Here is a 27684-nt window from a genome sequence, read left to right on the forward strand (position 1 = left end):
AACGGTTCTCTTCCTAGGGACAAGCAACATGGTTCCGTTGGATTTCTTGGGTAGCTTGTTGGATATGGACAGGGTTCATGAATATGCTTGGGATGTGGCAATATTGTCTTTTCTATGGATCAAGTTGTTGAGTTTCAAGAGAAGAGGAGGAGGTTACAAAAGGAGTTTATGAAGCTGAACCCTGGTGCGCGTATCAAACAATTTGCCATTGGGTCTTGTCTGCCTTCTCTCGCAGTATGTTCCATGCCTACGTGTCCTTTTCTACTTAAGTTATTTTGCACGATCATTGTAGTTTCTAACATGCTTTCTTATTCATTTTTGTGCCTTCAGATTGTGTATGTTGACTACCTCGACTTCCCGGCTGAACAAGTGCATGGCCATGTTATTGACTATTTGCTCCCGAGGTCTCTTCACGTTTGTAATGCTGATTTTGAGCTTGCGATTGCTATAGATAGGAACAAGAAGATGCTGGAGCCAAACACGTTTGGGAAATGCCCAGTGAGTTATTCTTCTTTGTAGTACATGGTTTTGTCCCCTTTTGTATCTTGGGTTTGCTATATTGACATGCTCATTTTTCTCTTTGGCAGATTCGTGATCTATGCAACACGCCGTATGCTCTTGTTCAACCTCAGGAAGGTCTTCAAGCCCCTCCTATTGTTCAATCTCAGCCTGCTCTTGAAACGCCTCATGTTGCTCAAGCTCAGCCCGCGCCTCAAGCATTTGGAGAAGTTGATGCCAGTGTCAACAGGAGCGAGGCTTATGTGGAGCCATGCGCAACACTTGCGTAGTGGCTGCAGAACTCTATGCCTCCTAGCCAAGACCTTGGAGTATGTTTCTGATAAGTCTTTTCTGTTTGTGCATCTTCCCCTTCTTGATGTTGCATATGGCTTACTAAAAAGATACATACATATATGCTGGAAGCTACATATGTTATTATCTGTTGTTGCATATGTCACCTGTGTTTTGTATCATGTTTTTCAGCTTTTTTTTATTCTTATATTAATGTTGTCCTGATTTATGCTACATTAGTTGTTACATTTTTGTACCTCATATGTCATAGTAATGTTGCATATGTTTTATACTACTCCCTTAGTTCTTTCTTTTTTCCTTGCTTCATATTATCATTATTTTTGCTACATGGTGAAACTAATGCTACAATTCTTTATGTGTGCAGGTCCCAACAGAGTTTAAGGCACTCTATGAGAAGAATAAGTCATTGTTTCAACGTGAGGTGAAGGCTGCTTTGTCTTCATTTGGACTAGTGGTGCAAGCTATCCAGTGTAATCGGATGGCTCTTCTCTTGAAGGATGTCAGTTCTGCTGCTAGAAATGATTCTGTACAAGAAGGAACGAATGAATCTAATGAGATCAACTTTGATGTGCCAAACATGGATCCAGAAGCAGGTTTTGGTGCAGGTGTGTCCATGGGTACAATTGGATCCACTCCAGCTCATGCAACAATCATTGAAGAAGGCAGTGTTGGAATTGAGGGAGGCATTGGCACTATCAGTGGTGATGCAGTTGTCAGAAGTGTGCCTGTTGCTACGGTGGACAGTACCAAGGGTGGCTGTGTACCACCCTGTCCTCCGACATTACAAAAAAAGTTGTTATTAACCACGACAAAAATCGTCGGCAAAGGGGTGTTTTTCGTGGTTAAAGACTCATTGGGGACGAAATGGCATCTGTGGTGCATATCACGTCGGCAAACGATCTGCCACGGATTTTTCGGTCAGTGGCTGATGAGTGTTCTTCAATCACGGAAAATCGCACCGTGGTAGATGAGTTTCGGGAGGCCGTGGTGGTGCGCGACCAAAAAAAACTCCGCCAGAGACGCTGCCATCGCAGCCCCACAATCCTCAAAACACCGCGGGGGTGCCGATTTGGGTTGGCTCGCACGCGCAACCGAAAAATCGACATCTACCACGCACCGGCCGACCATCTGCCACGTTTTTCCCAAATCCGTGGCGGTAGAGGGCCTCCAAAACAAAAAGGTTTTGTGATCTACCACAGAACCAACCGAAAACGTTGTAGATGGGTCACCATCGACCACGGTCGTCGGCTAAGACAACTTTTTTTTGTAATGCATAGGTGTTGGCGGGGCTCCTTCAACGTTTGCATGTCCCATGCATGGAGGGCCCTATGGAGCTCATTCAGTTTTTGGGCAATGCTAGCTGGGTCGTCCGATTGGGCCCTTTCCCAGGCCGCACCCACAATGTCATTGAAATTTTCCTCAAGCAACCATTTGGCTTCAAACATTTTCTTCCCTCCTACCACTCTTTCTTCAACATTCTCAAGATACTGACAGTTAACTGTGATGGGACGGTGATCAGACTTCGAGAAGTTTTCATTGATGACACCCGCCATTGGAAACATGTCACTCCATCTTTGGTTGCACACAGCTCGGTCCAACCTTTCCCTTATAAGGCCTCTTCTCCAAGTAAAAATATCTCCATTATAGCCCATATCTTCCAAGTTACAAATAGATAGGGTATCTCGGAAGTTTTGCATACAACGTTGCGGTCTGAGATTACCCCCTTCTTTCTCACTATTGCTTAGGATCTCATTAAAGTCACCAAGCATAACCCATGGTAAATCCACCATAGCCTTCAGATCACGAATATAATTCCAAGTTAGGTATTTCCTATCCGCACTTGGTTCTCCGTAAATGCCTGTAATTCTCCAAGCCTCCGGACTATTTTCATTAATCCGAATATCCAAATAGTTGGTATGTTCAGTGAAAGAAGTGACTTTGAGGTCACTCCTCCAAAGCAGCAGTAATCCTCCACTCCTTCCATCACTTTCAGACATAATCATGTGATCAAAAGAGAGTCTTTTCCTCATAAAATCCACCCTAGCTCTCGTCAGATGTGTCTCGTACAGAAAAAACACATACAGATTGAGAAGCTTCTGGAGGGTCAGAAGCGCTCGAACTGCCAAAGATTTACCTAATCCTCGGATGTTCCATCCATATATTTTCATTTTGTACGGCGGTCATCCTATAAAATTCAGGTCATTTGTCTCGGTTTGCCTGAACAGTCCAGTGCCGTGAAGAATGGGCTTTCATCCCGTGGGCCCCAAAAAGCCCAACCAACGTGGTAAAGTTTACCCCATCGCTACAGCGAGCCGCCGCCGCCGCCTCTCCCATCTCGTCCCCCCGCCACTGCTACCTCCCGGCGGCGCCACCTGCGATCCAGCGGACTCCCCTGCACAGAGCTCTCCCGCCGCCTGCAAGCTCGCTCTCTGCTGCCGCCTCCAGACCGGAATCGTCTGCACCCAGGTCGCCGCCGGCGCTTCCAGCCCAAGCACCTCCTCCCGCCGGATGAGCTTCTCTGCCCCCAAAGGCTCCTGCAGCCCGAGCTCGCCATCCAGCCACCGACTCTCTCTCCTCCGGTGAGCTTCTCCTTTTTACGGTGTTTGTCTTGTTCTTTTTCTTGCAATTCGATGTAGGTGTGGTAGGGTTGCTTATGTTTAGCATCGGGTCGAAGTTATTACCATCTAGATGCAAAAACTACACGCTAAATTTTCTATAGACCAACTAAAAGCAGCCTTGAATCGAGTTGCCAAAACTTAAGAGGCAGGCCAGGGACATATAGCGATAGGTTAAACTTAATACCCAGTATAGGTAGGAACTTATAACACCAAGTTAGAAGCCTGGGTTGGAACAGCTTTTTTTCACAAAATCAAATATTTCTGTCCTCAAACAGGAAAAGTTTGGTTCAACTCACTATCTTTTTTATAGTTGTCCATTTATTTTCTCGGACTTGCTACATCTCCAAGTTATTATAATCAGGCTGCTTTAAAACGCTGTAGAATGAAACCATAGTTACTGTAAAGATCTTTTTTATCGACTGCAACATGTAGCGTACTATTCTATGGTGTCTTGTAACATCCCAAGTGAGCTACCCTTTTAGTTTGGTAAGTTTGTGCTTCATCTTTGCATCTCATGCATGCATCATGTCACTTTTGGATTTTATAAATTGCATTTTGGTTTTATTGCTTCTTATTTGATGTGGTTGAGTTTCTTCCCTCTCTCTCTTGTTTCTCTCTCTATCACACTTGTGATGTTCCAACCCTATCTTACCCTACTCCTACATTTGACCTACATTTCAAATAGGTCATGCCAAAATTTTCTATAAATTGGATTAAATTTAAATCCAAACCCTAATCCCATATTTCTTATTTTATGCCATTAATATGTGGTGTTAATAATTCTTGCAAATAAAATATTTATTTTGTTTTTAAAAAGTTTGGCAACAATAGTGATGCTAATGCTCCACCTCATCCCACTTTCATTTCACAAATTTGGTTTGAGTGCATTTGGAATTCAAATGGTGTTACAAAACAGATTTGAGAAAAAGGAAAAGAAATAAAAATAGAAAAATAAAAACTGGTAAACCTTTCTGGTTCTGGACGGCCTGCCAGCCCAGCCCACCTCTTCCTTTCCTCTTTTCCGCGCGCGCCTAGTCCGGCCCAGCCCAACACACCGTACCGATTCGCTTCTTTCTTCCCCTCTCTCTTTCGGCCCGCCGTCGTCCTCGCGTGCGGTCGCGCGGCACGGCAGCGGCACGGCGCACGCACCGCTCCGCGTCCTTCCGCGTGGTCCTCCTCTTTTCCTTGGACTCGCTCCACTCCACGCCGCAACTCCACCTACTTTTCTTTCCCCTCCTGCATGGTAAGCTCTCCGGAAAAACCCCATCCGCCGCCATGTCTGCCGGTTGAGCGCCGTCGTTCCCGTTGGTTCCGACCGCCCCTCGCCTCGCTAGCACCACCGCTCGAACCGCCGCTCCTTCCTCTTGCTCCTGGCGTGAAGAATCGCATCGGGACGCATCGTATGGCTCGGAATCGACTCCGGCTTCTTCTTCCTCTTCCCCAGCACCGACGGGTTCTTCTCCGATTCCGGTAGCCTCCGTCCTCCTCCGGGCACGTCGAGCCCTTCTCTGCATCTCTGGTGAGCACGCGCTTCTCCTAGCCCTTTCTCCGGTTCGATTACGACCCGTTTCGCGACGCGCACGTCCTCGCGGTTCCGCCGCCGGCGCAGTCACTCCGGCGAACTTCGTGCCACCGTCGTTGCCGTGTGTTTTAGCTCACGTTTTTAGGCTAGTTCGAACCGCCGCTGTACCAGCTTGCTCAACGTAGCGTTAGTCGCCCCGTAGTGCCGCCAGATGCTGGTCGTCGTCGATGTTTTGCTCCGCCGCGTCGGCAGAACACCGGCGAATCTTCAGTTTCATCAGTCGTTTCGATAGCGCGACAAGATTCTTGCAAAAAGACCCCTACACTTTCTAAACCCGAACCCGGCGTCCCTGGCGCAGAAGGTTTTCTCGAAAACCCCCAGAAACTTTGGCAAACCAACCTGGGGTCCCTGGCCGACTAAAAATCTACTTTTCAGGTCCTTTTAAATTTAAACCTAAGCCCAGCCCTTTTTAATTTGAATTCTTTTCTGTTTGAACCAGATTTGATTCAAATTTCAACTTTTAAAACTCCGTTTCAAACAAACTTTATATCCAGGACTATCAGAAAGTCATGCTCTACCTGAATATAAATTTTGTTTGAACTTTTGACTAATATTTTCGAAAAAGTTTTTAAATGGCTTTAATAAAACCCTAATTTGAATAAATTATAATTAAATATTCCTAACTTCAAATGATACAAATTTTATATCGATTTGTATCAGAAAAGCGTGAGGAATCCAAATCTTAAATTGTCATGCATCATAGACCAATGTTTCTGTTCTGGCCAATGGTATTTCAATTGAAACTAAATGTTATGTGAGGGCATTAATTGTATTTTGTTAATTCAAATGCCCCACTTAATTTGGAATTGCATCTACCCTGCTGCATATCATATCGCATCATATGGTTGCATTGCACATATATTGATTGTGTTCTCTATCTCTTGTATGTGTGTTTGGCTCTTCTCGAATAGACACCGGTACCGAGGAGTACGAGCAGGAGTACGACTACTACCCCGATGAGGACCGTGCCGGTTTCTCTTCTTCTGATCTCACAGGCGAGCATTTCTCCCCCTTCACCTATTTTGGTTTGCCTCTCTCTATTGCTATCTTGAGTTGCGTTCTTGTCACGTGTCATATTCGCATGTTACCTGTTGCAAGCCATACACCTTCCAACTACCCACAGTTGTTGTTTGGTTTATCGGATTAGCCTTGCGTGTCGTAGGCTTGCTTAGTACCGTTGTTATATTCTTGTTGTGAAATCGTTATTGTTCGGGGTTATATCTGTTGGGTTGTTCCGAGGTACTTGGTTCTTGGTTATCTGTTGCAGCAGTTTGGTTATCTGTTGGAGCAGTTTTGGTTCACCTTAATTCTTGATAATAATTAAAACTGTTAAGCAGAGGCATCGGTGGGTCAGCTGTATGTTGGTTTTAAACATGGCTCACTTGTTTCCACTAATTATCTTAGGATCTCGAGTTCTTGTTATCTGATCCAAGACTGAGCGCACTAACCATACGTGGGGAAAGTGGGACCCCCTCGACCTATTACCTGATCTGCTTTGTCCATATGCCACAATTAGTTTGGGTGTGTTTACTTTTGGTTCTTGCGTGCATGCCAGCTTGTTACTTCTTTATTTTTTGGGAAGCCTCGGTGTGCCTCGTAACCCCTTGTTTCTGGTATGCACGTATAGGTTTGCGGCCTGCGCGTTTACCGCATGCTGAAGCGGGTCATTCGCCCCTGTGTGTGTTTTGACCCTCGGAAGCCGTTCTCGCAAACAGCTAGGTCCGTATCGGAGATTCGGCCGGACTTCGTCTCAGGTTAGCTTAGCCAGGTGGCATTTTGGACTTGGTCTGTGGTGATGGGAGAGGTAGTGTCGTTTTGCTCCGCCCGGTACAGGTTGAGTTGAACGTGCGTATGAGACCAGTAGTGCACCCCTGCAGGGTTATCATCTTATCGATAAGCCGTGTCCGCGGTTATGGACGACTTGGAGAAGTGTTACTTGGTCATAGACAACTTACACCTTTATCTGCTAATAATTAAATTGCGTAGTAATTAGCATTACTAAAATAATAACCTGTTAAAACTGCCAACTGGGTGTGTGCCTTTGCTGTGTTCTTCCTTGGGTATAAAAGGGGGTAAGCATCGGCTGGGTTATGTTTGCAGAGTATTAGAATTGTTAGCTGAACGCTCTCTTATCTATCTGATACCGGAAAGTCGAGAGTTGTCTCTATAGGTTGTTACTGCTAGTTTGCTGCCGCTAAACTCCACCATATAGCCCGGCGAGCACAACCTAGCTCTAGTCTCGCTGAGTACGTGTCTTGGTACTCACGCTCTGCTTTCTCTCTCTTTTTCCGGCAACCGTTGGCCCGATGTTGTAGGTATGACAGGTTCTGAGTTTGGTGGTTACTTTGTTGATCACGCTGATGATGACTACATTGAGTAGTGGGGACGCTCCTAAGGCAGCAGTCTGAGGCTTGTTGGTTATGGAACCGACTGCTTTATTTATGGACTATTAGTCCTATTTGCATCTTGTCTATACTCGGACCTTTCTTTTATTCGCTTCCGCTTGATGTAATGATGTAATGTTGGGACATGTGTCCTCTGAGTGTCATTTGGATCTTGCTCCTTGCTGAGCGTTACTATATTATTTCCTTTCTTAGTGTCATAGAGTTAATGTTGTGATATCATCTGTGTTGTATTGCCCTTGTATCATGTGTACAGTGCGTGCTTCCATGAAGTACACAGGAAGATAGACACTCAGGCCAGGATGCGGATTCACGAGGGGTTTTAGGTTCCGTGAGGCGTATCCCTACTCCTGAGGTCAACAACTAGGTGCCCCGATAGGGATACAGATTCACGAGGGGTTTTAGGTTTCGTGAGGTGTATCTAACTTCGGGGGCCGACATGTCTCCTGATAACCAGTTCAGTATTTTACTTGTATAAACACGAGCAAACAACATAGACTTAGTTACCATTGTACATTAAGTAATTGAATGAACCTTATATTAGTTAGCTTCTATCTGCAAATGATACATCAGATTCAGGCCCTCTATTAGTTAGTATTTGTTACTGTTGTTTTGGAAACCTTATATATCCTGCAAATGATACATCTGATTCAGCCCTTTTATCAGCTAGTATTTCTTTTCCCTTGATATATCCCACCGTTGGTGATTTATACTATTGTAGTACGGTCAAAGTTTTATGATATGCCAGTTTCACAGATATTTGCCATTCTCCTGATTTTGTAGTATTGTATAAACAAATGTTGATATGAGAGCACATAAGTTATGCCAGTACAAACAAAAATTACACGAGTTTTATAGACAACCGAACCCTAACTCTCGCCGGAATGCCTAGGCCGCTGCACACTCTGTTTCCGGGGCGTCGTCTCAAGTAGCGGGAGGTCTCCAGGTTTGCCCCCTCAGCTCATTCATATCAGCTCTGAATCTTGGAATATGAACGGTGACTGGATTTTGGGCCGACTAGCAGTTTTCGTCATGTCGTCGTTCACCGATGTTTCTGTTGTCACTGGCGGCAAGCAGTGCACCACGTCGGCGATCGATGCCGGCACGGATAGCGGGTACCACTTGTTTGTAGTCAAAGGCTACTCGCGGACCCTACAAGACACTATGGGAGAGTGACACTGTGCCGACGGCCAGAGCCTGTGCCGACGGCCAAACGTCGGGGCCGTCGGCACAGAGGCGATCCTCGGCCGGCCTAAACCTGGCCGTCGGCACAAGAACTGTGCCGACGGCCAAGCCGTCGGCACTGGTTTTTTCTTTTTTTGGCTCTACCCCTCCCCGGGAATCGCCTTTTTAGTTTTCAAAAAAACATAAGAAAATGTTAGAAATTTCAAAAAATAAAATCCTTTGAGATGCCTATGTATTATGTGTTCTAGTAGTTAGGAAAATTAACAAACATGAATTTCGATATATTATGCAAAATGGCGTCATGTTTCGGTAAAACGGTTTTTCTGGTTGCATACGACCTCTGATGAAAAAGTTTTTTATATGAAAATATATCTACGGAAAATTTTACATCCGATTTCAACGGCCTACGGCCGTTTAGAGATTTTTTAGATTCCTCAAAATCAAAATGAAAACTGGAGTATTTTCAGGTCAAAGATTTTGATGAAAAAAAAATATTTTTTTTAATTTTATGATTTTGAAAATTAATATTTGGATTATGCATAAAGATTACAATTACTTAATAACTGTTGTTTGTTTAAATAATTGTTTGGAATTCAAAAAATTATATCATGTGACATAGAGACATAGGGGTTAATAGGATTGATAGTGTAGTATTATCAAGTTGTTATGATTGCAGTAGTGGAAGCTAATGGGGAAGAAACCCAGAAGTTAAGCGTGCTAGGGCTAGAGTAGTGTGAGGATGGGTGACTGACCGGGAAGTTTGACTATGAGTGTAATTTGACCTAATATAAAGTGTAGTTAGAGTTAAAAAGGATTCATGTGAGAGATTAAAAAAAATCGAAAAAAAAATTTGAAAAAAAAAATTTGAATTTTTTTTTTTGAAGTTTGACCAAACGGCCGTTAGTTCTATGCCGACGGCAAAGCCGTCGGCACAGTTTTCTGTGCCGACGGCCAGATGGTCTAGCCCGACCAGATCTCAGCCGACGGCTTTGTGCCGACGGTGGCCGTCGGCACAGCCTATGCCGACGGCATTTTAAGCTGTGCCGACGGCCCCGAGCCGTCGACACATTGAGCCAGTCCCGTAGTGAGAGGTACCCAATGGAGAGGAAATTAGCTTTGGTCCTTTCATGGTAGGAGGCCATCAGTGGTGCATCTGGTACTCTCCTAACGGCGAGGACTCGAGTAATACCGACTTCATTTCTCTCCATCTTTTCCGTGTCGATGATGAAATGGAAGATGCTGCGGAGGGCGAAGTTTGTGTTTAGCTTCGTCGACCAGTTTGAGTATCAAAAGCCGATATACATCCATGCAACTGAAACGAACAGCTTCTCCGTCGAATGTAGTGGTTGGGCCTGCTGGAAGTTTATGAAAAGAGATGCCCTTGAACGATCGGCTTACCTGAAGAATGATTGTTTCACCATCCGGTGTGACATTATGGTTTGCAATGATCTCAACACTTCAAAGGATGCTGATGGCGCCCTGTCTGACATACACGATCATTTTAGCAGTCTCTTTCAAAATAAGATGGGTGCTGATGTGACATTTGAGGTCAGTGGCGAGATGTTCTCTGCACACCGGTGTGTGCTTGCAGCCCGATCAAAAGTCTTCATGGCACAACTCTTGGGCCCCATGACGGAGGGCACTACCTCCGCTGTCATACACATCAAAGACATGGAAGCAAAAGTGTTTGCGGCTTTGCTTAACTTCATATACATAGATTCATTCCCTGAGGTGGGAGAGGTTGTAGTACAAGTTGTGGAAGACACCAGAAGGAAAAGGCCTATAGCAGAATTGGTACGCCAGCAGTAGCCTGGTACCAATAGCGCACCAAAAAAGTGGTACGCCAGGGGTATTTTACCCGATTCATCCTCCAGCAATATGGTACGCCAGGGGTAAGTGGCGGCCAGGTTATAGGTGCCGCCGCCACATACCCCTGGCGTACCACCCTACCGCTGGCGTATCAAAATGATGGTCCGCCACGGGTACTTTTCTACCAGTTACGCCCCCTGCCTGCGTCCTTTTTTTTTTCACGCTCCCCCACCACCGGTCCCTTAACGCCACGCCCGCACACCACACGCCGCCACGCAGACCACACCCCACGCACGCACACCACGCCCTCGTTCCTCTGCCCCCCTCTCGATTCATCCTCCCCAACCAAACCCTAAATCCCATCCCAAAATTCCCCATCGCGACCTCTCTATCTCTCCCTTTCCTCGCTGCTCACCGGCGCTGCTCGGCGCCCCGTACCCATCTGATTGCCCCGCCAACGAAGCCCTCCCGCACCTCCAATACCCTCCAATCGCGCCCCCGCGTGGAACCCTAGCCGGCCTCTGTCGATGCGGCACGTCCCAGCTCCGGTGGCCATCCTTCCGGCCAGACCCCGCAGCGGCTGTATCTGGGGGCGCCGACGTCCCTCTGCATCCCCAGCGTTATGCGCCAGCAATGGGCGACCAATCAGCAACAGAGGAGGCCCAGCCGGCGCTGCAGATGGAGCCGGGGAGGCATCGAGCTTGCCTCGCCCGACGGGCTCAAGGCAGACATAGCTCGAGGCGGAGGTCAAGGAAGAGATGGCGCTCGAGGCGGCGAGGTCCTGGGCGGCGTCCGTGCTCCCGCCGGAGCTCGCGGCCGCCGCGGGGGCGACCCGCTCGCCACGCTTGTGGCCACCGCCGCGACGCTCGTCGCCGGCCTGCTCATCCTCGCCTTCTGGTTCCGATCCGATGAGGGTGCCGCTCCGCTCCGCCAGCCGCCGGTGAAGGTCCACGCTGACGCCGATGTCGACGACGGGCAGGAAGGTCGCTGTCCGATCTGATCCGCCCACGATCTGGAGACTGGAGACCCGATTGCTTTTTCTTTTTTCCTTTTGGGGGGTTTTGTGTAAATTCGCACAGTTAAGTTGTAATTTTTTTACCCTGCTCTGTAGATGTACAGCACTGTAAATGACTCGGTATGGCACCAGCACTGTAAATGACCCGACCGATAGCCCACACCTAGCAGGGACGCGCGGTGGGGGAACCCTTTTTTTTGTTTTTCACAACAAGTAGCAGTGGCGTACCTGACCCTGGTACGCCAGCAGTAGTATCTGGCTACCGCTGGCGTACCACCCTGGTCGTGACAGTAGTGGTGTACGCAGGTGCACCAGCGGTAGCAAAAAATGGTACGCCAGCGATAGGCTTTTCCCTAGTAGTGAGAAGGACAAGAAGAGGAAGCGGTAGAGGATGTTGTGCAGCTGCAATGGCTACAAGACTTGTTTGTTGCAGCAGACAGATATGATATCTAGTAGCTCAAGTCTCATGTGAAAAGCGGTTGTCCGAGAACATAGATGTGAGCTTGGTGGCATCTACTCTTGCTCTAGCTGAGCAGCACCATTGCCACAAATTGAAGGAGACTGTTCGCACCCGTTTTTGTCCGCTAGCCGGCCAAACACGGAATTATAACGTGATAGAAGACCTGAGTGAGGCGCACCTGGGATGGAGCTCAAAACATGGAGAAGCCGGCAGGAGGCATTCAGAAGGCAATCAGGATCAAAGCGGACGCAAGGTCTATTGTGACCAAATCTAACTCTCCTTGGGGACCAACCAGCTAGGTGTTGCCATCAGGCCGCCATATCTTAGTCGGTAGGCAGGCCGCCATATCCAAGACGGAAGGGCCGCTGCTACATGGCACGCTGTCATGCCTCAACCGGCAGGAGGGCTTCATTCCTAGGCAGCAGTATTGTCAAACCGGCAAGAATACCGCCTTGCCATGCTCCAGCCGACACACTATCATCATGGGAGGAAGGCGTCTCCCAACGCGCTAGCATTTCCACATGGCGAGCCATTATCAACGTTAAGTGCTTTTCCGACTCATTTTTGCACGATTTACAAAGCAGGCCGACGGCTGTGATTAAGGGCGCTAATCCCACCTGGTTATCCTAATGAAAAGGCATTAGGTCACTTTCAAATCCCCCATAAAGAAACCTGTCCAAACTCTTGTCCAGCTCGGCCCGTTGGCCTGTCACTGCTGGCCCGTCCGTACCCTTTTGATCGCTCAACTCCCTGTGTGTTGTCCCGTTTGCCTTAGGAGGACGCCGGCGCTGGCCCCTTGTTGAGACTCTCGTCGAGCGCCATGCCGCGCAACCTCCTGCAGCCCCGCAGTCAAGTGCTCCATCAAGTGCGGCCATCTCTCAGAGGCGCAGCCCCTCCAGACGAGCAGCCGAGGCAGGCGTGCATGACGAGTCCGACGGCGGTGCTGCAGCTACACGAGCTCCTGGACGCAGGAACGACCGAGAGAGATGAGGGGATCGCTCGTCTCCTGGGGAACGGACGAAGGTGTCATGGGAGGTAACCGGCAGATCGTGGTGTCGAGGGCCTAGAGCAGGCGCGGGCCGAGCTCGACGGTTCGGGCCAGATGAATTTGAGATGCGAAGTGGTGTTAGTACCCTTTCATTAGGCAAACCGGTGGGATTAGCTCCCTTAATCACAGCCATCAGGTTGCTTCGGAAAGCGTGCAAAAAAGGAGAGTTGAAAAGCACCGGAGCACTCGCCCAACGTTAATCATGTCTACTTGGAGCCGAGTCATACCGTAATCCGGCTTACTAGCCGATTGTGCTGCAGGCTCAAGGGTGATTGTGCTATACCCGCCATCGTCGTGATAACCCAGTTGGCAAGCCGGCTCTTATGACTTCAAGCCTCCACATTGTATGGTATTTCTAAGCGGCTGCCTCCTTACACGTATAGCGCCAGGCCATGCCACGATCCGGCTTGCTAGCCGATTGTGTTGCTCCAAGGCGGTCCGGAATACATCATATGGAGATCTTAGCCGGAATGGCCTCAATGACTTTATATGAAAATATGCCCAACACAGAAGTTGTTCGTATCGTCAAGACATACAACTTTTATTTTGGACTCATCTTGATCCGACTTAACGTGCGGTCCACATAAGCATGACAAGATCCGGGTAACCAAGTCTCCCGCCTGACGGATTCTGACCTGAAGCTGAAGATGGGCCCATAGACACATCAAAACGGCCTTAGGTGGAAAAGTCGTAAACACGAGAGTTGTTCGTCTCTTCGAGATGCACAAGTTTTCTTTTTGGAGCATCTCCATCCGAGTCACGATGCAATCTCCAGCGCCAGGACAAGAAGCAGGACAAAAACATAGTCGAATCCGGATTATATCCGACTTAGGCTAGATCTAGGGTTTTTGGACGGGAATTAGAGCCCTTTTTTGTATGAAAAGTGTAAAGGAGTCCCTTGCTTGTACGGTAAGACCAGTCGCCTCATATATATGTGAGAGGTGATGGCCGATTGAATAACACTAATCGAATCTATCAAATCTATCGCACCTTTGCGTGTTCAATTTATCCGTTTACCCTTGTACCTTTCTTACTCATTCCTCCGTAGTTAGCTATGCCGGCGATCTGCGAAGCCACGAGGCTCTAGGGGCGGTCAGGCCGACCTAGAGCAGCCCATAGCTGCCACTCCGCCCTGACGGGGTCTCTCCCGGGCAAGTGGGGTTTCGGGTCTTAAAAGCGCTAGCCGGATGTCTTGCATATCGCGCTTCCGGCTAGCCTCCTGCGGTGCGAGTTGCGGAGTATCTCCCTCGGCGCTGTGGGTACACGAGAACGTGTTCGTGTAAGGCGGCCACTTTCGGTCGCAACAGAAACTTGCTTCAAATTTATCCAAGTCCAATCTCCCAAGTGTTTGGATGAAGTAATGGCGACTGATGGCTGGGAGCATATGCTTACAGTGTATCCCTGTGTTTTGAACGAGCTCCTTGCCAAGCTTGCGTCGTCCAATCAGAAGAAGGACAAGAAGAGGAAGCGGTAGGGATGTAATGTGGCTGCAATGCCTGCAAGACCTGAAGTAACTATTATGCAGATATATGGGATAGGATCCTGTAGATTATAGTCTGTGTCTTGCTTTTGTTTCATCATGTCATTTGCCTATATGCTGAACCAGAAATATCCAACATATTGGCCAATATGAAATTGGATGGTAATTTCAGGTGTAGTCGTATCTGCGCAAGTTCCCTAGCTAGTCGTTTCTCTGTGCATTGTGTCGTACATTGTTGCTTTGTGCCTTCCCATGTTATGTAAAACCTTTTATGGTGTTTATCAAGTAGAATTATGGAGATGTTTCATGGAAATTGTTTTTGGCATGAAGTGCAGGATGAAGGAAGTATAGCTAATCTCATGTACACGATTTTTTGGCATGGACAATTTCTAGGATATGATCTTTAATAATGCTACTGTTTTTGTACTGACTCTAGTGATCTATCAGTTTTCTTACTGACTCTAGTGATCTATCAGTATCTTTTGTTTCTGGTGATCTATCAGTTTTAGTACTGACTCTGGTGATCTATTAGATTCGTTCGTTTCTAGTGATTCTAGAGAAACATATTTATTCTACTGTTGTCTTCCAGTTTTGTTGTTACATTTCTCTGGAATTTCACATTCAACTGAAGACAAATTTCATTATACTTACCTGTTACTAGTTTCCTTCTGAAATTTCTTGTGGCATTCTCTCACACTTTACATCTCGTTTGTTCTAATCTAGGTACTGTTGTTCTACAAGGTGCAAATTCGCTAGGCCTAAAGCACTTGGACAATGGCCGAGAGAGCAAGCAGGCCTGAGGCACTTAGGCTATATGCTCTGATGGAAGAAGGATCGACAGTGGAATGCACAAGTGACTGTTATTATGATGTCTGCCACCGTTGCCATGTTGCCGCCCCTCCTGCGTCCCTGCTGCTAGGGCGCTGGCACCTCCTCCCAGCCGTGCTGGTCCACGCGTCCGCTCGTCTCCTTCCCCGCGTGCCGCAACCGCCTTGTCGGCCTCTGCCTCGCGCGCACCGCTGGATCCAACGGGGCCACCTCTGCCTCTCCTGGGGATGGTGGCAACGGTCTGGTAAACTTCCTCCCCTGCCTCCTCCTCTCCCGCTCTTAGTGATCCATCCCCTCTTCAGTTAAGTTCACTTTACTCCACCTTAATTTGAAATCTGGAAGGGATTCCGAATTTGTTTTCATGTCACAAGTCAAGGCAGAACAAGTAGCCTAGTTAGTTACCTCTTAAGACACAGTTTCTGGATGCATCATCATGATCATAGAATGATTTTCACTACATTCAGCACATGGGTTCGCTGCACCAGATCGACCAATCTAGGATTATATATATTTTTCCCCAAGGTTACTCGAGCCTGCAGTGCAGGTTTGACTGGTCTCTGCACTTATTCATTACCATTTGTCAGAATCAGCAAGAATCAGATGACTGTGCTTCATTCATTACAACTTGCTAGAATGGGGCACTTCTAGTTCTATATCTTTCCTTTTCTGCTGCGTGGTCCTGCTGTTTCTCTAGTCACCATGTAGTGGTTCAGATGAACAACGATGTTTGTGTTAGCTGCATCGGACTCGGTTAATTGTGTCAAAGGAAATGTGTAAACCAACTGAATAATTACCATGCCCTTTTATTCCTCAGTGGAACAATACCTCGGGTTTTCAGTATAATCAAATACCTCTTCACCCTTGTAACATCATTTGGTGTCAAGAATAAAAAATACTCTAGTCGCTATTTTTAGCATCTAGCCATCCATATTTTTCTCCTCAAGGGTTGTTGACGCCATGTGCTATACAGTGACTAATATGGTTGGGACTCTTCTGCCTCAGTTTTTTGCTGTAACTGTTACAACGGTAATGGAATATCATCTGTGAATAGAATTCATGATTTTTGTTTTTCTTGTATGGCATTTATACCCATACTGATTTTGCACTGAACATATGTACATTTCTTTCAACACAGGTTGCTGAAAATATGGCTCAGCTTGTGTGGAGTGTTTTGATGACTGGATACATGTTCAGGAATGCACAGTACCGTCTGGAATTGCAACTGAGTTTGGAGCAGATTGCTCTTCCTGAACCGAAAGAAGAGAAGGTTCTTGCCAACCAGTGTTAGCTTATTATTTCTCATATGTATATTTTGATTAATTAGTTTTGCTGATATATCTCATTTTCTTAATGAATTCACGCACTTGAAAAAAAGGATACAATCGATTAGAAATGATTTGAAAGATCGGGCTATCACAATCATGTCATGTATACTGGTCTATCATTGTGTTATTTATTAATTTTTATTGTTGTTAACAGTTAAACCTTGATATGGTGTAGTGCTTAGTAGATCTGTCTGAGAAAATTGGTCATAAGAATCCAATTGCATTACTTTTTGTTGCTCTATTGAGAGCTGTAGGAAGCTAATATTCGTTTGAAATTTGCATGAGTTAAATTCTATGATTGGAAGAAGTGTGTTCTTGACATTTTATTTGCTGCTTTCGTACTCAAGCTCGCTACTTTGATGGTTATTGTCACCTTATGATTGAACAGCTTTGTATCACATGGATGACTGAAGTCTGTTTGGAAAGAAAATTTATTCAGCTATCATAATTACTTGTGTTTTCTTATCACTAGCTTGGTAGCTAGAGTTTAGCAAGGTTTTAATATTCATTTTCTCTGGGTAAGATGAAGAATCCAGACATACTCCTAGACACCTTACTACATATAATTGCCTGACCTGTATCTTTGCACGCAGAGAAACTACATCCGTATTGTTTTCTACTCGCTTGGTCATTGCTACACTGCAAATATATGGTGGTGGTATGGTTAATTGGCTGGTGTATTTGCACCATTCTGAAAGAAGTTGATTCCCAAAAATTTCAGTTGTTTGGTTTCAATGGGCGGGATGTGTAATTAATATGCATGCCTGGCCTTTGTAGGGTTCAGAAGATTATGCTCCTGGAACCCAGTAAAAGGTAAGTGGGGAAGTGATCCGATGGAACAAGGCCACGGGACCATAAAAAATCGACGCTGTGAAATACATGGAGTTGCTTGTAGTAGCAGAAATCGAGGATCTGAGCCGCCAAGTCGCTAGGAAATCGTCTCAAGGAAGCAATGAACTCTTGGAATACCTGAAGACTCTAGAACCTCAGAATCTAAAGGTATAGCTTGTTTCTGCTAGTTTAAACATATATATTTGAGGTTTGCCTTTAAGATCGTTGCATTTCTATTTATGTTGCCTTTGAATATCCATCTTAAGAAGTTGTTTTTTTTTTTGACCAGGACTGCGGCGGGCTTACGCCAGCCTGAACATTAAATAAAAACGCGCCCAAGGAGCGGAACAGAATCCATTACAAGTTTTAGAGGACGGAGAGAACCGGAGAGGGGGGGGGGGTGAGAGAATCAAGGGGGGTCGTAACCATTACACCAGGAATCTAGAAGAGAGGAGGATGAGGGTGTAGTACAGCGATAAGCCCAAAGGCGAACATCTTCAATACATCTGCGGACCACCATGGAGAGACTCTCATCCATAGTGTTGAAGACAAGGGCATTTCTTCTCTTCCAAACATTCCAAGCGATGGCGGTGAAGATGGTGGACTCTTCAAAGGAGCGGCAGCGTTGTACCCAAAAATCTTCAAAGCTTGATGGGAAGGAGCTAAGCTGCGGGAAGAAAACGCTCCATACTTCGCGCGCCCGGGGGCATTGAAGGAGCAGGTGGTCGGTGTCTTCAGCTTGGGCGCAGGAGGGGCAGGCGTCGGAGGTTGTGAGCAGATGTCGGAAACGTCTCTCATTGGTAGGAAGCCGATGACGTTTAGCAAGCCAACAGAAAATCTTGCACTTCAGGGGGGCCGCATTCTTCCAGACCTTATCTGCCAAGACGTCCACCTGCAGATGCTGAAAAGAATTGGCATAGAAACACTTGTTCGAGAGCGCGTTGTTAGAGAGGAGACTCGAACGTCTGTCCGGAACCTCGGGTCGCAGAGCCACGTAGTCGCATTCTATGGATAACGCAAGGAGTTCAGCCGCGGCAACACTGGACAAGCGCGGCCCCAAGTTATCCCGGATGCTGGAAGCAAGGATGAAGGAGACACAGGCATTTTTCCTAAGAGAGTGTGAAAAGAGGCTGGGAAGCGCTCCGAGAGGGGGATACCACCAAGCCAGCGGTCGGACCAGAAAGATGTGGAGGAACCATTCCCGATGGAGACTTTGGAGATGGAGCGAAAGGAAACAAGGCCAGCAATAATATCCTTCCAGATGGGGGTGTCAAGATAGTGGCGGTCTCCCAAGTCGCGGGCGGCAGACCACCCGTATTGACGACGGAACCAACAGGCCCAGGGGGCGAGGGAGTCAGAGTGGAGCTTGGTGAGGAATTTGGAGAGAAGCGCAGAGTTTTGAGCTGGTATGGAGAGAACCCTGAGGCCTCCAAGATTTTTAGGGGTGCAGACCTCAGGCCACGCAACTTTGCAGTGGCCACCGTGACAAGATTCCTCCCCCGTCCACAGGAAGGCTCGGCGCCTTTTGTCAATGGCCTCAATGATCCCCGCGGGTAGGAGGCCAGCGCTCATGGCATGAGACAGCATAGATGTGAGGACCGAGTTGATCAGCAGGAGGCGCCCACCAATAGGTAGGGAGCGACCACGCCACCCAGACAAGCGCATGTCGCTTTTGGCCAAAATGGGGTTAAAGTCGGCAAAATGTAGTTTATGGGTGGAGAGGGGGAGGCCAAGGTATGTTTGAGGGAAGGTAGAGACCTCACATCCAAACACCGCGGCCATGTTAGAGGCGGTCGGAGAGTCAATTTTTATGGGGACGAAGGTGCTTTTATGGAAATTAATAGAAAGGCCGGTAGCGTCAGAAAAGGAGTCGAGGAGTTGTTTAAGGTTAGCCACATGCTGAGGAATGGCGCGAATAATAATGAGAGTATCATCCGCGTACTGAAGAATAGGACAGGGAAGGTCATCAACCAGAGGGTGAAGGAGGAGGCCATCACGCGAGGCTTGAAGGAGGAGCTGTTGGAGCACGTCAGCAACGATGTTGAAGAGAAAAGGGGAGAGGGGATCGCCCTGGCAAAGCCCGCAACGAAGTTGTTTTATCATAGACTGTTTGATGAATGCGAGATTGATTGTCGATCTTAGTTTTGCTAATGCCGATTTCAACTTTTGTAGGAACTAGCGAGCAGTGCGGGCGATGGGGTTCATAAAGCGTCTTTTAGCTGTGTCAGACCGTGAACAGATAAAGGTAAAACCAATCAATCTGGTACCACCAATAGTAGTTTCCAGAAACATGTGTTTGCTGCTGACATGTTTGTGTGGGTGTCTGCCATGCAGACGGCAGTATCGGAGACGAGCGGGAGCCAACTTGTGAACCTGCTGTTCTGGCTGATGATCGTGGGGTACAGCATGCGCAACATCGAGGTGCGCTTCGACATGGAGAAAGTGCTGGGCGCTGGCCGCTGCCCCCATGATCAGCAGCGGAGCTGCACGACCGGGCGGATGTGGTCAACAGCGATGTGCGTAGGATCGCCAAGGAGAAGGAGGCACTCGAGCGCCGTCTCCAGGACGTCATGGAGGCCTGGGTATCGGAGAGAACCGCAAGTCGTCTACTACAGACGATGATGCTGAAGCAGAGGGGGCAATTCAGCCAGCGGACGTGCTGTCCAGGCAAATGTTCGAGTGCACCGCCGCCTATCTGGTGCTCGAGGACGCCATCTATGCGCTTGAGAAGGCCATCCAGGAAGGCTCCGTGCCGTTCGACAGATACCACAGGAGCGCGCGCGCTGGCGAGTGAGTAGTTCTTCCAGCGCGTGCTATGCACCAAGGTCAACAGTGCGCAGCAGCAGGCGCAGGTCGCTAGGGTGGCGGCATGGGCACCGCTGCAGTATGCGTCCTAGCGGCGACGACGAGGGATAGGTCAGTATTATACAAACAATATGCATCCATACCATGAGTGCTGCCTGTTCATGGTGTTGTACAAACAATGTGTTCGTAGCGGGGATTGAGTTTCTGGTCCGATTGGGGTGTCAGTGTGTGCCCAAATAAGTACTTTAGTAGTTGGTGCATTTGGATTGGGTTCTTGAACTTGCAGTACATATCTCAGTTTTGTTCTTCACGCCCGTTTGATTGAAGTTTCCATCTGCAATCTTGACAAATATTTTATGTTCAGATACATAGAAATATTTAGAACCTGCTTGTCTTGCTGTGCAACGATGAAGATTCAGATATGAGAAATCTATGGAGTCTTTAAGGACTTGGGGATGTTTTTTTTTTTTTGCTTTGTCATGGCATAGTGAACTTATTCTACTCTTGAAGCTTGGAACTTCGAATCGTCTACTTGTTGTGATTTCTGGCCTGTGCAAATGCTTTGTTGATGGGAAGACATAACCTTATTTTCTGTGTTATAACCGAAGTTTTTTGTCATCTAGGATGCAAGTTTTATTGCAAAAATATCTAGGCTTAGTTTTCGGAACATGATTTTCCAATAAATGTTTCTTGAATTCTTGACTATATATATATATTCAGATTTACTAAATGGCAGTCGACTGTTTTCTTTTCGCCATCAGTCGAAATCTGCGGCCGTCCATGTCAGCGCGGAGATCTATGTTGAACACAGCTTCGATAGACTTGAGCGAGAGGCCGCGTCGCGGCTTTTCATACGGTTTTCTGGCACAGGACCCGGTTTATTTTCCACAGCCGGTTTTTTTCCCAATCGTTGAATTTCAACTTTTTCTCCAGGCGGGCGGAGAGGGAGGGGAGGGGTGAGCGTCGAAATCGCCATTAACGGAGAGTTAGCTCGACGGCGAGTGGTTGGTGGTGGAGGGGCGGAGGGGAGAGGCGGAGGTGGTGAGTTGCGAAATCTGGTTCTGCCTTCGGTAGCCCGTCTCTCCGGCGAGCTCAGGCAGAGCTGGTGAGTGGGAAGATCTGGTGCCGCTTCCGCTAGCTTGTCTCTCTGGCGAGCTCAGGCGAAGGTGCCAAGGTGGTGTGTTTCTGTTTTCTGAAGTGTGAGCTCTTTTTTCCAGTGATTTTTCTCTTTACTCACAGTTGAATCGATGTGGCCTTGTTCTAGGGTTCATATTTCTGATGGTTAGTATATGCTCTGTATGTAATTTGGCCGTGCGCTGGCAACAAATTCTCCCCAATTATTTAGCTCAGAAAGGTTGTTGTTTGTCTCGATTTTCTGGGAGGGGAGATTTGATGTATGCTGTAATCACCTGTGTAGTTATTTACAGCATGTATGCTGCTAATTCTCTGGTAGGGAGAGGCTGTTGTTTTTCTCCATTTTTCTCGTAGGAGAGATTTGATGTATAGTGGAATCAGCTAAACCTTCTCTGTGTAGTCTTTTACAGCGTGTATGCTGCCGATTCTTTTGTGCTCCTGTTCTAAATTTCAGTTGGAGATGTTTGGGTTGTTTTTCTTCAAATTTATAGGTGGACTGGACGTAGGTATAGCCGTACAGGAAAGGAACGATGTATGTTGGCTAGAAAATCAGTAGATCTTAGATAATCCTACAAGTTTTGTGATGTTTTGTTTTCCATGTAATGGCCATTTATTCAAAGTTCCCATGGTACGGGAATGTATTTCCACTAATGGTGTATTCAAAGTGCCTATGGTTTTCACTATCAATGATTTCCAATTTTCTAATTAGTTTTTCACTGTTCAGAATAGAGAGCATTTGGAAAGCATATGCGGATGTTTCACCGGAGTCCCCTCGCTGTGAGCGGAATGATTTTGGTCATGATGACTACGGTGCAAGTGAAGGTGAACCAATTGAAGATGTGAAGATGAATGCTTACCGTTCTATTTTTAGAAGGAATTGATTTGTTAGTTTTCTAATGGATTTTATGTGCACAAGAGCAATCCATGAAAGATGCCAAGTTTGATGATCCTGCACCAAACAATAAGAAAGATTTTGTTTGTGATGACTATTATACAGGTGAAGATGAACCAAATGAACAGGGAAGACGGATTCTTATTTCTAAAGTTTTTGCTTGTCTTATATTTACACAATGGACATTGAAAATCACACCATGCGATGCAAAATGAAAAAAGAAAGCAAGTTCATATGGTGAAGAACCACTGGAACTAGAAGAGGTTATGATTTTTTTTTCCAATGTCCATTGTGTTATTTGCAAAATTATTTTTATATTTTTTTGCCTCTAATGTCAAGCTTTAATTTTTTTAGGGATGGGCAGTTTTATCAGAAGCACGATGTTGTTGTCATAACAAAACAACTGAACCTTACAGGGCAAAACAAGATTAATTGGAATGACAATGTGACTCGCCGATGGAATGGATTTGGACCTTTTCTTTTGTGCACAAGCTCACACCAACAATCATTGACCATAGCAGACACTGGTATGTGAAATCCTCACCTAGTTTTTCCTAGTTTACAGCCAATTATTATGTATTTTACATGTCATCCACTATGTAATACCAGGCAAAGAGTCATGTAACTAAACTCTTTTCAGATAATTAATAAATTTTATTTTTTTATCTAGTTTTACAACCAATTAGCATGAATTTTACATGTCTAACAACTATGTAATTCTAGGTAGAGAGTCATGTAAAGTTTCCTTTTTATATAATTATCCAGAAATCATTTTATACTAGCTTACAGCCAATTAGCATTAATTTTACATCTCTAGAAACTACGTAATTCTACGTAGAGAGTCATGTAAAATTAGTTTTTCATATAATTATCCAGAAATTATTTTTACTAGCTTACAACCAATTAGCATGAATTTTACATGTCTAGAAACTACATAATTCTAGGTAGAGAATCATGTAATGTTACTCTTCATATAATTATTCAGAAATTATTTTACTAGCTTTTACAACTAATTAGCATGAACTTTACATATCTAGCAACTGAGTACTTCTAGGTAGATAGTCATGTAAATTACTTGTTTTTTACAAACAATTAGAGTTAATTTTACATGTCTATTAACTACGTTACACTAGGCGGAGAGTAATGTAAAGTAGATTTTTACATGTCTGTAAACCATTTTAGAATGATTTTTACATTACAAGTAACTTCGTAACACTAGGCAGTGAGTCATGTAAACTTATGCAAGAATATCATGTAAAATATAGTTTTACAATAAATAAAATTATGAGAGAGTTTTCCAACTTATATGTAAAATATAGTTTAGAGTCATGTAAACTTTTGGTCACGTAGGGGTTTTTACAAATTTATTATCTATGTATGTTTCAGTAATTTTTACATGAAAATAAGATGCAAAATATAGTTTTACATGTCCATTTTACTATATAAATTTCAGCAATGTGGCATGTAAAAGAGTTCTAAGCTTAGTTTTACAAGAAAAGATTTCCAACTTACATCTATGGGAATTTGTTTTACATAACCATGTTCTATGTACATTTCAGTAATTTTTACATGTAAAAGAGTTTGAACTTTACTTTTACAAGAAAAGATTTCCAGCTTATATGCATGGTTTTTTTACATGATCATTTATTATGTATATTTCTGTAATATTACATGTAAAAGAGTTCACCATAGAGTATCTGTGAGTGATTGAGTGTTGTGAACAATTTCTCCTTCATGCTCGTTCCTCTGTTTAGCTCGCGAATTCCTGTATCTGTGAGTGATTGAGTGTTGTGAACAATTTGGCTGCTAACATCTGGTATCAGAGCCAGTCACCACCTTCCCCAAATTTTCCCCCAATTTTTTTTTTGCACACCACATCTCACCATGACTCCCATGACACCCGAGCTCAAGGCGTACCTCGATGAGTGGAAGGCCGAACACAAGCGTATGTACGACGAGATGCTCGATACTCTTCGCCGACCGCTGACCGAATTCGGTGCAGTGGACCACGACAACTCCACCCCCTCCATCAACACCACCGGCGGCGGCGGCGGGCCCGTACAGGCGAGCTCCGGCACGACCGAGATCATCCTCGCGTCGGCGTGGCTAGCCGAACCCCCGCCTCCGGCCCCCACCACCACGACGCCACTCGTGGTCGCGGCTGCGGTTCCCATCGACACCAGCGTCGTGACGCGCTCATCATGTTCGGCGGAATGCACGGCCCAAGCGGTCATCGCGTCGGAAGGGACGGCGCCCGCATCCTCGTCCCTGTCCTCGACTGCCACCGTCGCGGTGCTGGCCGCGCCCACGTGCTTCAAGCCGGCGCAGAACACCACCTTCCCAACTAGTGGTGTCACCACGATGACACTGCTACAGGAGGGCCTTCCAGAACTAGTCCACTTACCAGCAGCGTTTGTCTCGGCAACACCAGCCAACAGCGGCAAGACGACCCTTGAAGTGGCTCCATCAACATCTGTTGGCTTCATCACCATTGTGTCCACAACCTGTTCGACATATTGCTCGGTCCGACAGCCAAGGGCAGCTCCATGGCTGGTTACGCCCTCACTGCCGATTGCGACTGAGTACAGCGACCAGGAGCTCTTCAGGCCGAGTCCTAGTCGACGCATCACAAGTAGGGTCCCGGTACATCGGCCCATGCCCTGGCCTTCCTTCATGGATGTTCAGGCTGATGGAGACGAGATGTGGCCCTTACCTTGGCCGTCGTTCAGGGAGAATCATGCATATGGAGATGAGACACGGCCCCTTCCATGGCCTTCCCTTGCTTGTGACATAGGACCAGTGCAGCGAGAATCATGGCCACCAACTGAAGACAGGGCTCCATTATCCATTTTGTCGATGTTTAATGGTAATCGATCGACCTCATATGGTTACATCATTGGAATTGTTCTGTGCAGTCCTAGTGGGATATATTGCTTGGATGATGTGCTCTCATTTCTTGAATACTGGGGGTGTACTAATGATTGTGTGCACTCGGCCCATCCATACCACACTACTTTTATTTGGCTTCCGTGCAGTATCTCTGGGTTCCAATTTATAGTTATGGCCAGAAGCCTTGAACTGAAGCTATTGTCAAATGGTTCTACACCCATCACTTCACTGACAGTTCTCTGGGACAGTGGCAATTATGCTGCCTTGAGTTGCGAGTACTTGGGAATAGACACTATTGTTTGCATCGATTCATGGTTTTTCGCTGGTTGTTCGGTTGGTGTATGCCAGGAATATTCAGTACAATCTTCAACTGATTACTTCATTGCAAGAGAATCTGCTTCTGGAGTACTTAGTACTATGGATTTGCACTTATTTGATTCCCCTTGCAGGTCAGCTGTAACAGTTTTTAGTTCTCAACTGAAGGAATCTCTGATTATGAATTCAATGAAGAGGTCAGTTGGCTCATATGATCAGTTTTCTGGTGCAATTCAGGATGCTTCTTATTGTCCTGGGTACTTTGTCGCCGGGAGTCGGATGAACCTAGTGTTTACTGCTGCTAGTACAGATTCACGTTGGTTTGTTTCTTGTGTATGTGATGACCCTGCAATTAGTTCTTCAATTGTTGTTCTATGTGATGAATTGGTACTGCAACCATGGGACCCTGGACATCAAACTGTTATCTCTGACTTCACCAAGGTTTTCTATTCCCAAGCTATTTTTGATATTTACCTCAAGAAACTGATGTCGCAGAGTCTGAAGGTCTCTGGGTCCACTGGTTATGTGTTTCTTCTGTCTAGCAAGTGCTATCATAAGTCAATGTACACAACAGTACATGATCTTTTGAGCAAAATGTCTGATGGCTGGGACTATATGATTTTCAACGATGGCACTTCCTTCAGTTTGGACTTGCATATTATTATCTCTTTGCCTGACAGTGACAGTCCTTCACATGCTGTTCTACTGAGTTTTCGTGGGAAGCCACATCGAATTGTTATTTCTGTCACTAGCACCATATTCTGGGATGCCTGTTTATCTGTCCTGATTATCTGCAAAATGTGGCGACAGAATCAATATGTGCAAATGCTGATTTGGTGGCCACCTCGCGCTCATGTTTGGTTCGTAACAATTAAGGACGACATGCCATTTTTGTTGGTTGAGATGAGGATACCGAGTTCGCCCACATGCACGGGGAACTTACTGGATGCAGAACAATGGGTCACTACTCTTGACTATTATTTCAATGCCATCAAGGACGTTGACACTCATGCTGCTAGTGTTGTCAAGGATGCAAGAATATCACATAGCAATAAGGTGAGCTACAGGTTTGATGCAATGCGTGGGTAGAAATGGCGTGGCTACCAGGAAGCAGAGTGGAACGCTGGTACAGCACACGGAGGTGCCATGGCAGCCCGGCGGCTCTATATGGCATTGGTGGTTCCCTACCTGCTACAACCAAGCACATTTTCAAGGAGGGAGGTATGACATAGCTGTAACAGCTTTCTGTGAGCAAGTTTCCGGTGGCCATCAGTACTACCTCGATTTCGATGACGTCTGTGCCAGCGCCACCTACTACCTGGGAGCATTCTTTGATTGGGTCCACGGTGGACACGGCTACTACTCCTACCTCGTTGAAGTCTACCCCAGCTTGGGCTACCACCGTGACTCCGACCAAATCGAAGACAGTCGACTGCATTGGGATCCAGGGGGGGGGTCTCGGTGATGTCGGCTTGGGGACAAGCCGAGTTTCAAGGAGGGAGAGATGTTAGGGACCCCTCTCTCTACATGGGCTGCTACTTGTTCTCATCACATGCCTGGCCCAACTTTCATCTACCAGCAACGCCATATGCTACATATACCGGAAGAAAGGCAACGTTGTACTCATCCAAGTTGGATCAGGACGGAACGGCGGTGGAACCTTCTCTCCCACCTTGGCTCTGTTCTTCCTTCTCCTTCATGCTCGTTCCTCTGTTTAGCTCGCGAATTCCTGTATCTGTGAGTGATTGAGTGTTGTGAACAATTTGGCTGCTAACAGAACGACTCCCTATATGTAATCCCTAAAAGTCAGTATGTGTGTACGCTGTGATGTGTAATCCCCAGACCAATACAAGAAATCTGTTTGCTAAATTTCGTTTTTATTTTTTTATTTTTCCATGATTACTTACATGAAAAAGAAAACCCGGTGGAGATTTCTGTGTCAAGGGACATGCAAAATGATCAAGGTTAATTTCTATTTTCTGAGGTCTTGTTCTTACAGGAACTACTAGGAAAGAAAATACTGGGATCTTGTTCTAAGAAGAGACAGCAACAAGGAAATAGAGCAACGAAGTTGATGATTTCCCAGGTCCGGATCTTCTAATCTACAGCTAGTTCTTGGTCGTTCTTCATCTTCTTCCTCCATCGAGACCTTTTTTCTGTTTGATCCCGATGTCTCTCTCTCTCCTTTCCCTCTTGTGTTTCTTCCCTTTCTGGTTTTTGGATCTCGGCAACGTCCTAGTTTCATGCGTTACAAGA

At 46.2% G+C, this 27684-nt stretch overlaps 1 protein-coding gene, 1 long non-coding RNA gene and 2 pseudogenes across 2 annotated transcripts; all 4 read left to right on the forward strand.

Moving 5' to 3' along the window:
- The first annotated feature begins 3002 nt into the window (after positions 1-3002).
- LOC127326716 (uncharacterized) lies at positions 3003-7606 on the forward strand. Its single transcript, XR_007868100.2, has 2 exons — positions 3003-3389; positions 5922-7606. It is a non-coding gene; the product is annotated as an uncharacterized lncRNA (long non-coding RNA).
- Positions 7607-9724: 2118 nt separating this feature from the next.
- On the forward strand, positions 9725-10406 carry LOC139832758 (BTB/POZ and MATH domain-containing protein 2-like; annotated as a pseudogene).
- Positions 10407-11028: 622 nt separating this feature from the next.
- Positions 11029-20506, forward strand: LOC127326837 (uncharacterized; annotated as a pseudogene).
- A 561-nt stretch (positions 20507-21067) lies between these two features.
- Positions 21068-27288, forward strand: LOC127326784 (uncharacterized). The gene is made up of 4 exons (XM_051353579.1): positions 21068-21397; positions 22057-22154; positions 22330-22487; positions 22579-27288. The coding sequence occupies exon 4, from the start codon at positions 24109-24111 to the stop codon at positions 26515-26517; it is 2409 nt and encodes an 802-aa protein (XP_051209539.1). The 5' UTR covers positions 21068-21397; positions 22057-22154; positions 22330-22487; positions 22579-24108; the 3' UTR covers positions 26518-27288.
- The last annotated feature ends 396 nt before the right edge of the window (positions 27289-27684 follow it).

Source organism: Lolium perenne, chromosome 6, assembly GCF_019359855.2.
Source record: "Lolium perenne isolate Kyuss_39 chromosome 6, Kyuss_2.0, whole genome shotgun sequence".
NCBI classification, from domain to species: domain Eukaryota; kingdom Viridiplantae; phylum Streptophyta; class Magnoliopsida; order Poales; family Poaceae; genus Lolium; species Lolium perenne.